The 17,819-nt window shown below is 38.8% G+C and overlaps 1 protein-coding gene across 2 annotated transcripts in view; it reads right to left on the reverse strand.

Moving 5' to 3' along the window:
* Nucleotides 1-17,819, reverse strand: part of CEP152 (centrosomal protein 152) — a 98,165-nt gene that overhangs the window by 59,922 nt on the left and 20,424 nt on the right. For both annotated transcript variants that reach the window (XM_065872020.1, XM_065872018.1), the window contains exons 7-11: nt 16,944-17,083; nt 13,633-13,833; nt 9,904-10,051; nt 8,151-8,242; nt 7,227-7,390 (exon numbers count right to left, since the gene is read on the reverse strand). In XM_065872020.1, the coding sequence (XP_065728092.1) occupies nt 7,227-7,390; nt 8,151-8,242; nt 9,904-10,051; nt 13,633-13,833; nt 16,944-17,083 (745 nt within the window). The remainder of the gene's footprint in view (nt 1-7,226; nt 7,391-8,150; nt 8,243-9,903; nt 10,052-13,632; nt 13,834-16,943; nt 17,084-17,819) is intronic.

Here is a 17,819-nt window from a genome sequence, read left to right on the forward strand (position 1 = left end):
GGATGTCACAAAGAAAGAAAACTACAGGCCAATATCACTGATGAACATAGATGCAAAAATCCTCAACAAAATACTAGCAAACAGAATCCAACAGCACATTAAAAGGATCATACACCATGATCAAGTGGGGTTTATTCCAGGAATGCAAGGATTCTTCAATATACGCAAATCTATCAATGTGATAAACCATATTAACAAATTGAAGGAGAAAAACCATATGATCATCTCAATAGATGCAGAGAAAGCTTTCGACAAAATTCAACACCCATTTATGATAAAAACCCTCCAGAAAGTAGGCATAGAGGGAACTTTCCTAAACATAATAAAAGCCATATATGACAAGCCCACAGCAAACATCATCCTCAATGGTGAAAAACTGAAAGCATTTCCACTAAGATCAGGAACAAGACAAGGTTGCCCACTCTCACCACTCTTATTCAACATAGTTTTGGAAGTTTTAGCCACAGCAATCAGAGAAGAAAAGGAAATAAAAGGAATCCAAATCGGAAAAGAAGAAGTAAAGCTGTCACTGTTTGCAGATGACATGATACTATACATAGAGAATCCTAAAGATGCTACCAGAAAACTACTAGAGCTAATCAATGAATTTGGTAAAGTAGCAGGATACAAAATTAATGCACAGAAATCTCTGGCATTCCTATATACTAATGATGAAAAATCTGAAAGTGAAATCAAGAAAACACTCCCATTTACCATTGCAACAAAAAGAATAAAATATCTAGGAATAAACCTACCTAAGGATACGAAAGACCTGTATGCAGAAAATTATAAGACACCGATGAAAGAAATTAAAGATGATACAAATAGATGGAGAGATATACCATGTTCTTGGATGGGAAGAATCAACATTGTGAAAATGACTCTACTACCCAAAGCAATCTACAGATTCAATGCAATCCCTATCAAACTACCACTGGCATTTTTCACAGAACTAGAACAAAAAATTTCGCAATTTGTATGGAAACACAAAAGACCCCGAATAGCCAAAGCAATCTTTAGAACGAAAAAAGGAGCTGGAGGAATAAGGCTCCCTGACTTCAGACTATATTACAAAGCAACAGTAATCAAGACAGTATGGTACTGGCACAAAAACAGAAAGATAGATCAGTGGAACAGGATAGAAAGCCCAGAGATAAACCCACGCACATATGGACACCTCATCTTTGATAAAGGAGGCAGGAATGTACAGTGGAGAAAGGACAGCCTCTTCAATAAATGGTGCTGGGAAAACTGGACAGGTACATGTAAAAGTATGAGATTAGATCACTCCCTAACACCATACACAAAAATAAGCTCAAAATGGATTAAAGACCTAAATGTAAGGCCAGAAACTATCAAACTCTTAGAAGAAAACATAGGAAGAACACTCTATGACATAAATCACAGCAAGATCCTTTCTGACCCACCTCCTAGAGTAATGGAAATAAAAACAAAAATAAACAAATGGGACCTAATGAAACTTCAAAGCTTTTGCACAGCAAAGGAAACGATAACCAAGACCAAAAGACAACCCTCAGAATGGGAGAAAACATTTGCAAATGAAGCAACTGACAAAGGATTAATCTCCAAAATTTACAAGCAGCTCATGCAGCTCAATAACAAAAAAACAAACAACCCCATCCAAAAATGGGCAGAAGACCTAAATAGACATTTCTCCAAAGAAGATATACAGAATGCCAACAAACACATGAAAGAATGCTCAACATCATTAATCATTAGAGAAATGCAAATCAAAACTACAATGAGATATCATCTCACACCAGTCAGAATGGCCATCATCAAAAAATCTAGAAACAATAAATGCTGGAGAGGGTGTGGAGAAAAGGGGACACTCTTGCACTGCTGGTGGGAATGTGAATTGGTTCAGCCACTGTGGAGAACAGTATGGAGGTTCCTTAAAAAACTACAAATAGAATTACCATATGACCCAGCAATCCCACTACTTGGCATATACCCTGAGAAAACCAAAATTCAAAGAGAGTCATGTACCAAAATGTTCATTGCAGCTCTATTTACAATAGCCAGGACATGGAAACAACCTAAGCGCCCATCATCGGATGAATGGATAAAGAAGATGTGGCACATATACACAATGGAATATTACTCAGCCTTAAAAAGAAATGAAATTGAGCTATTTGTAATGAGATGGATAGACCTAGAATCTGTCATACAGAGTGAAGTAAGTCAGAAAGAAAAAGACAAATACCGTATGCTAACACATATATATGGAATTTAAGGGAAAAAAATGTCATGAAGAACCTAGGGGTAAGATAGGAATAAAGACGCAGACCTACTGGAGAACGGACTTAAGGATATGGGGAGGGGGAAGGGTGAGTTTTGACAGGGCGAGAGAGAGTCATGGACATATACACACTAACAAACGTAGTAAGGTAGATAGCTGGGGGGAAGCAGCCGCAAGGCACAGGGATATTAGCTCGGTGCTTTGGAACAGCCTGGAAGGGTGGGATGGGGAGAGTGGGAGGGAGGGAGACGCAAGAGGGAAGACATATGGGAACATATGTATATGTATAGCTGATTCACTTTGTTGTAAAGCAGAAACTAACACACCATTGTAAAGCAATTATACCCCAATAAAGATGTTAAAAAAAAAAAAAAAAAAAAAAAAAAAAAGGTCTGAAGAACTTAGGGGCAGGACAGGAATAAAGACGCAGACATAGAGAATGGACTTGAGCACAAGGGGAGGGGGAATGGTAAGCTGGGACGAAGTGGGAGAGTGGCATGGACATATACACACTCCCAAATGTAAAACAGATAGCTAGTGGGAAGCAGCCGCATAGCACAGGGAGATCAGCTCGGTGCTTTGTGACCACCTAGAGGGGTGGGATAAGGAGCATGGGAGGGAGACGCAGAGGGAGGAGATATGGGGATATATGTGTATGTATAGCTGATTCACTTTGTTATAGAGCAGAAACTAGCACACCACTGTGAAGCAACTATACTCCAGTAAACATGTTTAAAAAAAAAATCTTAACTAGAAACCACAGACCTAAAGTGCTATATATATTTTTAAGACTTCTGGCACATTATTAAATAAAGTCAGTTTGCTAAAGAAAGAAAGAAAAAACTAAAGTCTTTCTAAAAAAAGAAAGAATAGTACCTGAATTAACATATTTTTTCCTGTTTTTCAGTTTCGTATGATTTCCAATGAAATGTTAAAAAAAATATATATATATACACACACATACATATATATGTATATTGCGTGTATTATACACACATGTATACAGAGAGAAAGGATGAACAAAATATTAGGCTTTTTTTAATATTACAAAAAGAGATCCTGGCGATATACTACATATTTATCAATATACACAACTTTTGCATGTGTAATATAGTGTAAATATGTCTGTATGTGTAGATCGCCAACTTAAACCACTTCTCTTTATATAGAAATGTAAGACATAAATATAATTATATAAGAAATATAAAACATATTGCAATGCATCTTCCTGTGCTGTAAGACATGAACTAACTTTCAGCAGTTAACAAATTATGCATCCCTCACTTCTTTTCTTACTGAACCTTGACCACTGAAATAGCACATCATGTACTCCTAGAGGGAGCCAAGTCAGAGCAGAGAGAGTGCTTGCTAAAATAATTTTCTCTTCTTTCCCAAAAGGGAAAAGTCAGCAGTGGTGACCAGCCCTGTATTAGGCTCACTAGTGAGCCCTGTGAAGGTTGGTTCCCCTCAATCCAAATAAACTGTAGTCCCTTATGAAGCCTGCTGAGAAGACCTAGGGAAAAGGCATTCCACTTGTTAAATGTTTATTAGTTGAGCTTCGCAGCCAACTACAATAAGGGAGAGGGGAAGCTGTCTGCAGGCTGCATGAAGATTTAGCTACTCAAATTCCATGAACGTGAAATAGAACACTGAGGCTAAACCCTTAAAGTTTACTAGGCAGTAGCTTGAGGGAGGTGGTAGTCGGGAGTGAAAGCTTGGAGCCGCTAATATTTGGGTCAGTGATTTGAAAGCAGCTCAAGTCAACAAAGAACTAAAATTCTCAGCACTGGGAAAGTGCTGCTTCCTTTTGTTCTAAGAACCACAATCCAGCAGAGGAAAGGTACACATCTAATCTCTCCTATATCTCCTCTCACTTTGAACTAAGAATAAATATTTTTACTTTTTCCTCAAAGCTGAATTCTTATCCATTAAAGTGCTGGTGGGAGGGATGAGTACAAGCTAATCTTTCTCACTTATCCTCCACTTCATTGAACATCTCCTTACTGAGCCTCAGTGACTACCCACTTGCTTTAGTTATTCCCCACTTGCTTGGTTGAATGCAGCTGGCATTCCTTTTGGTACGATAGCAATGTGATATCTCAAGTTTATTATCTATAGGAATGTGCTTTAAATTACTGTAGGATTTGGGTTATAAGTGCTAATTAAATAGAAAGGGCAAAGAAGTAAATACATTTTAGTAAACATCATGATCGAGTAAGTCTACTTGGAAAGACAAACCTATACACATATACATGTATTATCTACCCAATTCCCAGGCTAATTATGGCACAAGTTAAAGTAATAAGTTGGAGAGAAATCTTTTTTGGCAGGAATTAAATCTTTAATCCTCTAAAACAACAACAACAACAAAATATATATATAAAAGAATGAAGTTTAAGGCAAAAAGGTTTGACTGTCATGCAAATAAGAACCAACAGATTTACATGACAATCAAGTTTTGGGTTTAAGTACTGGTTCTGCTGCTAAGGGTCTGTCTTCTTGGGCTAAGGCGTTCAGCTCTTTGAGCTCCGGTTTTCCCAACTCTAAAATGATAATGTGGATCGCACGTTTTCCCCAAGATTTAAATGAGGATGAAGGACTTTTTATAAAATATGTGTCCAATCAAAAGTTGATTAATATAAAATCTGATCAATGGTATAGTTTAACCAAGCATCTCTTAAATAAAATAGTAACACCTACCACTGATTAAGTGCCTAATATGTGCCAGAACTTATTACATGAGGTCCTTTATATTCATTATCTATTTTTTTTTTTTTTTTTGCGGTACGCGGGCCTCTCACTGTTGTGGCCTCTCCCGTTGCGGAGCACAGGCTCCGCACGAGCAGGCTCAGCGGCCATGGCTCACGGGCCCAGCCGCTCCGCGGCATGTGGGATCTTCCGGGACCGGGGCACAAACCCACGTCCCCTGCATCGGCAGGCGGACTCTCAACCACTGCGCCACCAGGGAAGCCCTCATTATCTATTTTAATCCTTGTTTTATCCCTCAAGGGATACGCTACAATCTACCTGATAGAAAAAGCCTGGTAAGAAAACAGGCTCAGAAAAGTCAAGAAACGTGCCCAAGGTCATAAAGTTAGTAATAAATGGCAAAACTATGATTCAAAACAAATCTGGATCTAAAGACCGTGCTCTTTCCACCAGCCCCTTAGAATTAATCTGGCATTAACAGGAAATGCATTCACAGCAGTAAATTTTCCAGATGACTACATTTTAACTTTAAATGTTTATGTAAATCTGTTTAAAGCACATTCATCCACTTTTTGCTTTAATTAACTAACCAAAGCTGAAGGCTTTCTTCTCGGGATCATGGCTGTGGACATTCTGATGCGGATCAGAACAGGCCTAGATGTATAAAGCTGCTTACCCCGGCACTCAGCAGCTCTGGCACCATGCGTTCCTGTAGTTCTCTCCTTGCTGAGGCATAGCCGTCTGGCTGAAGCCCTGGCAGCACCTCTCCCAACTCCCTGACCCAGTTACTCTGTGGTCAGTTAGGAAATCAGGTAACTCATGGGGTAGCAACAAATCTAAGTGAATATGGCTCTGGGATAAGAGCCCCAAGGTGGCTCCTAATAAATACATCACATAATCTTGGTCTGCTATTTGCTTCTTGGCTTCTTTCTAGATTGTAGTTGGGATCTGTTGAGATGAGAGTCCCTAAAGACTGACCTCCAGATAAATGGAAACTTACTCAACTAATGTTAACATCATGTTCCACAGCATCACCTGATTGAGATTTTAATTTACTGAATCTCATTTTACTGTTTTGAAAATGGAATCACAGCATAAGTTCTAAAACTTATTGTGGAACAAACCTTTCAGGAGATTTATACATTTGTATTTAGTTGCATGATACCTGAAACACAACAGGTAGTAAATACTTTCAAGAAACACTAACGATGGCAAACTCAGTCTTAATCTATAAACAAGACGGTGGTGGTTTCATTCAAGAATGCATTCAAGGGGGACTTCCCTGGTGGTCCAGCGGTTGGGACCCCGCACTTCCACTGCGGGGGGCACGGGTTCGATGCCTGGTCAGGGAACTAAGATCCCACATACCACGCAGTGTGGCCAAAAGATAAAAAAATAATAATAAATTTAAAAATAAATTTTAAAAAAATGCATTCAAGAAAGGTTTTCCTTAGCCTGAATACAATCTCTTTCATCTTTATCCCAGACCAGTAGAACAAATGGATAAATGCCCCTTTGTACATCAAGCATTACATTTAGCACACAGTACTTAGCTGCGTACAACTGTGTCTCCTTTTCCCCATCAGACAAAATATAAACTCCCTGTGGGAAAGGAGAAGGTCTATTTCATCTTTTGTACTCTACTCCCAGAGCCTTGCACAGCCCCTTAGCAAGTGCTTCAAAATATACATCCTTTCCTTCGTTCATCTTTTACGTGTTTAATGGTATCTAAATGTGCTCCATCTTCTACCACGACCACTCCCCGCCCTACCCCCGCTGGTCTCTAGAAGGGATGATGAAGCACTCCCTTCCGTGAGAGTGCTAAAAATATCTGCGTTAAGTGTAAAAGACAGAATCCGTATTTTAAAACTAAGGTCACAGTAAGGTTCCTAGGGAAAATTAACGCTTATTTTCTCATATACCATTGATAAATGCCTACTTCCAACACACAGTGTTAACATCATAAAAATAATATGCCCCCACCTTAAGTAATAAAACATACATAATTTAAGTTGTAGAATTTAACTTACATATTTTAACTATACCATTTTTACCTTATTGAAACTGCGGTGCCCTACTGCTATTGGGACAGTACAATACTAATACTTGAGGTTTTTGTTAATTTTGATTTCCGACATTGCAACTTCATTAGAAATTACTAAACTATATTGTTCTGCACTCAAGAACCCCTTTTATTATGCACCGTCAATATTATTAATGTGACTTCTTCTATAGTAAAGTATTTTCTAGATACCTCTTAACTTTGGATTTTTTCCGGTTGACTTTCTTAATACCCAAATCCACATACGATTCAGTGAGTTCTATATTTAATTCTCCTTCTGAGTCACTTGGAAATATTCCTAGTTTTGCAGCAGATTCATAGAGAGAAATTTCTTCTTTTAGTTCTTTTATTTCCTCCTAAAACACAAAATTATTGCAAGTTATATTCATTATTTTTTATAGAAGGAATCAGTCATTTTATTCTTCAAAATTCATTTTAATGATTAATAGAAGGCAGAAACGTTTCTTCAAATGCATTTTTGGCACACATTAAAAATATAATGGTAGCACATGTCAGGTTTTCAAGTAAGCTGAATGAACAAATGAATAAATGAATGAGAAAACAGATGTAAACAGCTTCTCTCACTCCTCCCTCCCTTACATTTTGTCCTCCACAAAAAGCCTCCCTTGAGCTGAGAAGCTGGTGGCAGCACACATCGGCTTACTAGAGTAGAGGACAGAGGAGACTGGTTTGCCGAGAAAATGTTGCACTTTAGTCTGCCAGTAGTGAAAAGGCAAAAGATGCCTCCTTCCAGTGGAGGTAATACTGGAACTCTTCCTCCCACGGAAAACGTTAAGTGGTGCTGGAGGAGGATGTGAGAGAATGGCAGGTAACTTGTAGGTTTCCCACACCTGTAGATAAACTTATCTCTGGGACACCTCCAGAGATGAAAGGATATGCCATGCGAAGGAAGGGGCTGGGCCCTGGCTCTGCAGTTGGACAGACCTGGGCCTGACTACCTAGATGTGTGGGTGAGGTTGTGAACAACTCCCATGGGCTGGACTGGAGACGGTCCAGCCACCTCTTTTATATAGAGAAAGCCAAGGCTCAGAAAGGTGATGTAACCAACGCCTAATTCAGTTACCCACGGAGTCTCTTTCCAGTGGCGACACTCACTTGCAAAGCCTTATTCATGTTTTCACTCATAGCATGTGCCTTTTGTGCTTGCTGCATCTGGACCTGGAGCTGAGCGACCTCCTGTACTGAGCCTGTGGGAGAAAGAATCATAGAATACACCAGATGTAAAGGGACAAAGTGCCTGTGATGTACAGAAGAACCTGAATCCACTGAAGCTACAGAAGGTGGAGCTCTGCTTTATTACCTTCTAACTACCTTTTTAGGAGCACAAAGGTACAGCTCGTAGGACCCAGAAGGCATAGGTCTGGTGCAGACATTTCCCAGATTTAGTATGGCTCCCCACAGGTCCTTGGGAAGTTGAAGACACAGGCTACTGTGACTTTGCCATGAATCAAATCAGCCACGTCTACAGACCTTAACACTCCACAAGTCCTTTAACAGGAGCAGAACATGCCAGCTCACAGAAAGCCAGAGCAAAAATTCTTTGGAAACCATTTCTACCATCTAATAAGAAGACTACATCTTGCTGCCTTTCGCTTCTCTCTGAGTTCTTTTATTTCCACCACCCCACCTCTGCATGTACAAGAAACATATTGGTATTGTACTTCTGAAGCTCTAGTAACCTAATATTCTAAAAGGTTCCCATTTTAAAAGGACTTTATTGGATTTCCTCAAAAGAAAATGAGCATCTGGAAAGTGGTTAAGCAAAGTAATGATGGCATATAATGCAACAAAAGAAAATCATATTTTCAAAGTCTTTAATGGCAAGGGAAAAGGCTAAGTAATGCCATGTGAAACAAAAGGATACAAAACTGAACACAGAGGTGGGACCTAAATGGAGTATGATGAAAATTTTGCCTCCACCAAAACACACACACACACACACACACACACACACACACACACACATTTAGACAGTCTTTTCAACTTCTGAATAACCCACTCTTACATACATTGTATCAACAGTCTGAATGACATCATATGCCAAGGTCTGACTTTCATATATCAGTTGATGAATGATCACTGAGTTATCTTCAGTGTGAGCTATTCACCAGCAAACCAGGCAGTTTTGTCTGTACAGTAGTGTTTATATAAACATTTGATTATTTTATTGCATTTTACTCTCATTATCATTTTATTAAATAAGAAATAAAAGTACTACTGAAAGTGATAGGAAGCATATGTCTCAAACTTAATACCACGAAGACCATACTAGAAATCTTAAGCGTGACAAAAACGTAACTTAGGGACTTCAACTGACCAGGTAAGTGGCTACTCCACTTAGAAGAAAAGAAAAATTAAAGAAGTTATATAAAAGGATAGAACTATATGATCAAAGATCAAGTCTAAAAGCAAAATATAGTGGGATTTCATGACCATTTTTAGCTTTCAGGTATAGAACCTATCTTAACATATATTTTATTGTTCAATTTTTTTCACATTCAGCTTTGATTTATTTTAAAATATACTGTGTACAGAAGCAGGGAATTGTCTGTATGTGTGTGTTCATTTCACTTGAAGGAAATACATTTAAATATTAACAACAGTTATCTCTGGGTAGTAGGATTATTGGCTATTTTTATTTTCTACCTTATACTTGTCTGGGTTTTCCAAATTATCGAATGAAAATACACCACACCTCCATACATATATAACAGTAACGATGTTAAAACAAATTTTGTCACCAATGATCTTTTCTGTCTTTTCTGGATTTAACTCACGGATCCTACTGTGTGCTCTCCAGATATTTCTACTAGCCTTCTGGGGAGCCTCCGCTCACACAGACACCGACCTGAGTGCAACAAGTTGGCACACTGCTTCTGGCTCTCTTCCAGGCTTCTCGTCAATCTGTTAATGATTTCAGTCTTTTCTAATTTGGTTGCTTCTTGATTCCTTTCCAGTTGTTTAACCTGATCTTTCAAATGACAGCAAATATCTTCCTAAATAGAAAAAGTGTCCAAGAAGTCATTTTCATGATCAGTTAGTTATTAAATATTAAACTAACAGTTATGATCTTACATACTTGGATTTTAAGTCAAATATAAAATTATCACCTGGCAGGATCACCTCTTTTACAAGGTCAAGTGCACAGGACTGGGAGTCAGAAGAACACACTTATACGATCAAGTCATCAACTTCTCAGTCTGTTTTTTCTTTTGTAATTATGATAATAAACGTTGAATTTGATGGCTTCTAAAGTCCCTCTCTGCTCTATATTCACAAGGCACTGTTGTTCTAAAACTAGATTTTATTCAAGCCAAAAGAAATGTATTACATGCTTATTTGCATTTTACAGTCTCAGTATAACTGTATGTATACATATTTAGGCAGACCACTTTGAACCATGGAATTTGTATCCCAAGTCAGCAAGGATACAGACAAACACATGGAAACTCACTCTATGCTGAACAGCCAAAAGCTCATTCTATTCTGAACAGCCAAAAATTATCTCTCCCTCTTCTGAACTTCTTTTAAACTTGATCTGTTTCTCTCATGTTTTTCTTTCTACCTTTTACATGTCTTATTTCTCTTAATAGTCTCTTTGAAGGTGCCTGTGCAGTGTCTTATACATAGGGAGTGCTACAAAAAAACACTTGAAAAATGTCAAAGAAAAACAGACAGGATAAATGTGTGAGTGTATGGAAATACATGGAAATATATAGAAAATCCAGAGCATGTATATAATATATTCAAATGTCTACAAAAAGAAACTGTGTTTGGAAGTAATGAGCCATGGGAATCCCATTCCCAGTTAGAAGAAATCATCACCCCTCATTCAAAAAGGGCTACACAGGCTGAATTCCAAGCCAATAGCAGCACATGTGAGAGGCAGAGAAGTAAATTAAGGTAATTGGCTGACGTTACCTGAAAAAGCCTGAGGAAAATAAGTAGTAAGAGGAATATCAAGAAAGGACTTTGAAGCAGAGAGAAGGCATGTGGGGCCTGATTTATAGCATAATCTAAAGCCCAGTAATGCCTTAAGGAGACAAATAGAAAATACATCTCATAAGGATACTACTAACAGTCTCCTTAAGCAGAGGAAAGGGACTCTGAAGTCTCCTCTTTTAGCTTAAAAATTCATGTGAATTTTGTATTCTATTTCATAATGTAGTCATGTTTGCTTTAAAGTTTTTCTACCAAATTTTTGAGCAAAATGAAGCTTCTGGAAATTGGTCCATGTTTATTCAACCGTGCAGACCTCTTGGCACACTGCTGCTGACTCCGAGGCCAGCTTGAAAAGCTTGGTTCTAAAGCACCAAAGTAACATGGCAAACACAACGAATGAGCTAATATTCATGACAGTGTGAATGTGTGTGCAAGAGGTGGGGGACAACTAACATTTATGTGCCAGGGAGGCCACAATAGCTTTTACAAGAGACTGAGAACTGGCCAAAAAAAGTTCAACAAAAGGTAGTTATGAAAACCATTACAAAGAAGAGGCAGACCATGGCAATAATTTGACTATATGCAACAATCAATTAAGAGTTCCCTGGTGGCCTAGTGGTTAGGATTCTGGGCTTTCACTGCCATGGCCCGGGTTCAATCCATGGTCAAGGAACTAAGATTCCCACAAGCTACATGGACAGGGACAGGGAAAGAAAGTGTCTTAGGCAACAATCAATTAAGCCACTCTGTTTCCTGTTGACAAGTTCAGGGAAACAGATTATACTCATAAAACTATGCAATTTAGGGCTTCCCTGGTGTCGCAGTGGTTGAGAGTCCGCCTGCTGATGCAGGGGACACGGGTTCGTGCCCCGGTCCAGGAGGATCCCACATGCCACGGAGCGGCTGGGCCTGTGAGCCATGGCCACTGAGCCTGCGCGTCCGGAGCCTGGGCTCCACAACGGGAGAGGCCACAGCAGTGAGAGGCCCACGTACCGCAAAAAAAAAAAAAAAAAATATATATATATATATATATATAAAATGCTGAGCCAACTGATAGCAAATTGACAGCACAAAAGGGATACCAGGGGAAACATTCCCAGAAAGGAAAAACCCTAGGCACTTTGGAATCACCACTTTGCAAAGCAGTTATACAACTATAAGCAGAAGCTAACATCAGTGCTATGCTATGCTCCATTTAAAAAGAAAAGAAAAGAAAAGAAAAATCACTCACAGAATGCAACAGTGGAAAAGGCCTTAATCAGTAACTTCAACATATGGTTCAGGGGTCTGAATCCCAGTCAGCACAGAATTAAAACTTTGTTCTGTCTAGGGTTCTAGTCTAGGGTTCTTCTATTGAGGGGATGGGGGAGGTGAGAAAAGAGAATGGAGCAGGCACAGGGGTTGAACACACTAGGAATTGCTCCCAGCCTGTCCCTGTGTAATTGTGCCCACGTCAGCAGAGAATGGCGAGATCCTCAACCCAGCATGGAAAAGCCACCAGACTCCACTCCTCTCGTCATGCAAGGAGGCACCACTCTCCCCGTCCAACTTTCATGCTGCTACCCAAACACAGACAAGCTTAGTAAAACCATATCTCAAATTCCATTTGTTTAAAATATTTATAAAGTAGACTTAATAATTTGTCACAGGCTTTGTCTTTTCCCACCCGTATATATCCTTCACACTGATCAAATTCACAATATTTTTCTACATAAAAAGAATAAAAAACCTTATGTAGGAAAATAAGTCTAATAAAAACATAAACACATATGAAAGTAAAATAAAATGAAATGGTATACAATTATTATTGCCACTAACACAATCTTATATAGCTCTAACTAAATCATGGAAAAATTTAGAGTCAGCTGTATAAATAAGAAAGAACAACCCAAATCAGTGTGAATTTTAAGTGTGGTGGGATTTTCCAGACCCTCACATCTTATTATTCTTCTCTTCTTTCCTTGGGTTAAATTAATTCTGAAATTACATTGAGAAAAATGATCTCTGAAATGTTATTCATTCAACTGATTCCCTGGGGTTTTGGAGCACTAGCAAACCCACTATCTGACTCACCCTCAGCCTACAACATTTTATTCTCTTTGGGGCAAAGGTAAAATAAAAACTGTGAAATATGCACGAGTTTCATATCTAAATGATTTTAGATCAGAATCTCTTCCCTATTGATTACACTATTCTCCAAATTAACTCTTCTCCCAAGATCTAGACAATCTTTATTGACAGGTTAATAACCAAAACACTGGGAGACCCAAGAAAAGCCTTCTCCTCCTGGTTAGCTCCCAGGACAACCTCTCGAGTCCAGGCCAGCTCCCAGACACTCCTTCCTTTCAGTCCGGATTTTTCTAGGTCATATGAACAATATGCACAAATACTCGACAAATGAAGCACTAGTAATGTGAGAACTGAGAAAGTACTAACCAATCCTACAAGAGGAAGGATTTCCAATAGTATGTCTTGAAGGCATATTCACAGATAAAACTCTTTGGACTTTTAAATTATACTCATACAGCTACTGCAAACATCCAGCATTTCTATATGATGAATTGCAAAATGTCAGTTATAAAAATTAACCAGCTTTACTTGTTTATAACAGTTGCTCATTTGAAATCATCCCAACCTGTTCTTTAAGTGCAGTAACCGTAGCATCCAATTTCCTTTGCAAGGACAGCACCTGCTCTTCATACTTCCTTGTGAGGCCCATAACGATGCTCTCATGCTGCTCCCTCGCATGCTGAAGTGATTCCGAATGACGCAGGTCCAGCAGCTGCTGCTTCAGGCTATCCAGAGCCATTTCAGTTGTTCTGGACTTCTTAATCATCTAGTAAATATACACAGGACACCTATGCTTACAGTATTTTGACTCTGTGCTCTCTTAATGAATTTTAACTCTAAAAATCAACCACGCTTAATTAAATGAAAGTAGAGAAGAAAGGGTCTCCCCGTGGTGGCTCTAGTTCCTTAAGACTTCCCTAGCTGGGACCCACCAGGCCCATGGTTGCTGGAAACATTATTCACGGAGAAAAAAAATCTGTAGTTGTTCGAGGACAGTGAAAGAGGATTTTGCGCAAATGATGGCAACACAGGTACCAGGCAAGGAATCTGCTGCTTCTACACAGGTCCCAGTGCTGTTTGCATCCCTCTTTGCTCCAAGTATAGGGGGAAATCCAATTGTTAGGTCACAGATAAATGACAACTGTTTCCTGAGAGACTGATGACACCTGTCAATGGTCACTTACTAAAATGGAAGTTTTGAAAACTGTAACTGTATATCTGTTATCAAATAATTGTGTAGCAGGTTAAATAATGGCTCCCAAAAGATGCTCATGTCCTAACCCCTGAAACCTGTGAATATGTTATGTTACATGGCAAGGGGAAATTAAGGTTGTGACTGAATTAAAGTTGCTAATCAGATGACCTTAAAATAAGGAGACTGTCCTGGATTACTAGGGTGGACGCAATGTACACAGAAGGGTCCTTAAATGAGGGAAACTGAGGCAGAAAAGTCAGAACCAGTAACTTCTGGCTCTGAAGATGGAAATGAGCCATACACCAAGGAATGCAGGTGGCCTCTAGAAGCTGGAAAAGGCAAAAAAAAAAAAAAAAAGTATTCTCCCCTAGAGCCTCCAGATAGCAACACAGCACTATTGACACCTTGATTTTAGCCCGATGAGATCCACGTCAGACTTCTGACCTTCTGCCTGTAAGGTAATAAATTTTGGCTGTTTTAAGCCACTAAGTTTGTGGTGATCTGTTACAGCAGCAATAGAAAACTAATATACTTGGTGATTCTGTTGCATTTTTAATTTATGCTACTTTATTTTTTATAAATGTAATTTCTAACATAAAAAGATTACCAAAAGATTATGTAGGTTATGACATAAAAGCAATTCAACTCTTTAATAACTACCATTTTTCAAAAAGTTTAAAATGATGATAATCTATATTACACACGAAAATTAAAATTTCAAATGAGGCCTCCTCTTCATTCTGTTCCAGAGATTGCCTACTTATCCAAATACCACTTTAACTGCTTAAGACATTCATTCATTTGTTCAGTAAATAAGGTGGACACTTTGTGCCAGGCAGGGTTCCAAGCACTTAAGGACATGATGACAAAACAGCCAAGGTCTAAAGTCCTACTACTTTCTGGTGAGACAAGACAGACAAGAGCTTCCCTGGTGGTGCAGTGATTGAGAGTCCGCCTGCCGATGCAGGGGACACGGGTTCGTGCCCTGGTCCGGGAAGATCCCACATGCTGCGGAGCGGCTGGGCCCGTGAGCCATGGCCGCTGAGCCTGCACATCCGGAGCCTGTGCTCCGCAACGGGAGAGGCCACAACAGTGAGAGGCCCGCGTACCGCAAAAAAAAAAAAAAAAAAAAAAAAAGACAAAAACAAGTAAACAAAAGAGATAATTTCAGATATTTTTTAAATACAGTGATAAAATATGACACAGTGAAGGGGAGTAAGAATGTGAAGCAATAGGCTACTTTAGATGTAAGGTGGATGGGAAGTCCTCTCTGTTTTTAGCTGAGAGCTTAAGGACGAGAAGAAACCAGACATGAGACAACATTCTTGAACCTTTTCCACTTAACCATCCTCAGAACTAGCCACAAATCTCATCTAAAACCAAGTCACTTTCATTTTTAACCACCAAAATGGTATCACTCTCATGAATCACCCACCACCAGGCTTGGTTACCAATGACTTGTGACTATTTCCTACAGTCAAATGGCCACCCATCTCATTAATCAAAGAACATGCCACCACTTTCAAGGCAAGTCTGTTGGGGTTAGAAAATTTAGGTTCTGATGCTTTGTCAGTAACTGGCTTTGTAATCCTGGAAAAGTAATTTGACCTCTCCAAGACTTGGTTCACCATCCATAAAATGGTAAATACAATGCCTCACTAATCAAAATCCCAACAAGATTTTTTATAAAGCATGAGAAGTTGATTTGCAAGATCTAGAAGAAAAAATGTGAAAAAGAGCTACTAAATATTTTAAGAATAGTAAGGGTAGCCCTTGTTTACCAAATTCCAAAACACAACATAAAGCTACACTCATGATAGTACCAGAGCGAGAACAGAGAAACATAAGGAAAAAGAAATACACAGGTTACGTCAGTTTTGAACACTGTACTGACCACCTATTATGTGCCAGGCAGTGGGCTTATGGTGGGGCTACTAAGATGAGGGCCACCCGTTCTTGCCTTCAAGATGTTCTAGATCTGTTATAACAGATGTGATCGTGTGGCTTGGGGAAGAAAACAGGAAAGACTTAGGAAAAGAAAACCCTTGAGCATGGGCTTGTTCATGAAATAGCAGTGTTTTGAGGAAAGGGCATTCCAGAGACAGGAGACACTACATATGAGTACATGAAAACAACAGACAGACTGTTGAGTTTGAGGAAAGTTTGAGAAGAGTAAGAGAAGAGAAAGGGAAGGATCAGACAGTCATCTCAATACCATACTTCGCCCCACAAGTAAAGCAGGGTCACTGAAAGGCTTTAAGCAAGGGAAAGATATAACTACAACTGTACTTTAGCAAGATTACTCAGATGGCCAGATGAAAGAGTTAGGAGAAGGGGTAAAACATTACAGACTAGTTAAGAGACTTTTGCAAAAAGGGTAAAATCCTGAATTAGGGACATGTAGACAGAAATGAGGAGACCCAACAGAACACAGTGGCTGATTGGATGAAGGGGAGCAGAGGATCTGAGGTCTCACCGCCCCCCGATTTCTGGTGTATAGATGACTAGGTGGATGGGAGACCCATTCCTCCAAGGAAAGAGAAAGGAATGTAGGCTTATGGTAGAAGAAGGTGTAAACTTCAAAGTTCTAAATTCAGTCCCACAATACCAAACGTTAAGTAACTAACATTTCATTGTAAGAAACAACTGTTTACCATAAGTAATGAAGATCAAATATTTACCTGTTCTTCATTGAGTTTTAATGCTTGTATTTGGGTCTCCAGTGCTTTTATTTGTGCTTCAAGCTGAATTTCTCTTTCTTTTCCATTCTGAAAGAGTTTCTGTGATTCTTGAAGGCTGAGGGCCAAACCATCCTTTTCATCTAGAGTATTTAAAATTTTTATATAAATAATATGTTACTGTAGAGGGACCCTAACTGTCACAATCTCTATCAAATATCAGATCTATATCACATAAATGTTGTAGTATTTAATTCAATTCAGATAATGAAATTCACTTGATTTCGAGAAAACTAGAAAGGTTTCAAGTTTTTTTTTTTTTTTTTTTTTACAGAACAGGAACCACTCTCCTCAAAAGTCTTAATGTATCCCTTTGAGGACCAAAAGGTCCCCTAACAATCATTTCAGCATTTGTTACTTGAGAAGCTACATAGATATGACAAACACCTGCTAATCAAAGAAGGAATCTGAGGACAAATTACTTTCTATACATACTTGCAATGAACGCTTAAATTCACCTAATCTTATATTCTTACCACATACTTTATTGTAACAGTTCACAAGTTCTCACAAAATAAATTTCATGAGCATTACAGAAAGAGATCTTTTCACTATCAAGTCTGAAATGAGCTGGAGTTCAGTCACAAAATTATTCTACAAAGCAAAGTTCAACGCTGACCAAAACTACAGAAAGCATGAAGAGTAAGCAATTATAATTTGAAATCTGTGTTTACACTATGTGCTTCTCCCAGAGATGACTGCATTTTCTCCTTGGCACTCCCAAAGCAGTTCAGGATCACAAACTCTTACTTGGATTAAAACATTATGCTAATTTGTAGGCTCAGAAAATGTACTGCAAACTTAACACAAGTCTCTTTG

Source organism: Phocoena phocoena, chromosome 2 (assembly GCF_963924675.1).
Source record: "Phocoena phocoena chromosome 2, mPhoPho1.1, whole genome shotgun sequence".
NCBI classification, from domain to species: Eukaryota; Metazoa; Chordata; class Mammalia; order Artiodactyla; family Phocoenidae; genus Phocoena; species Phocoena phocoena.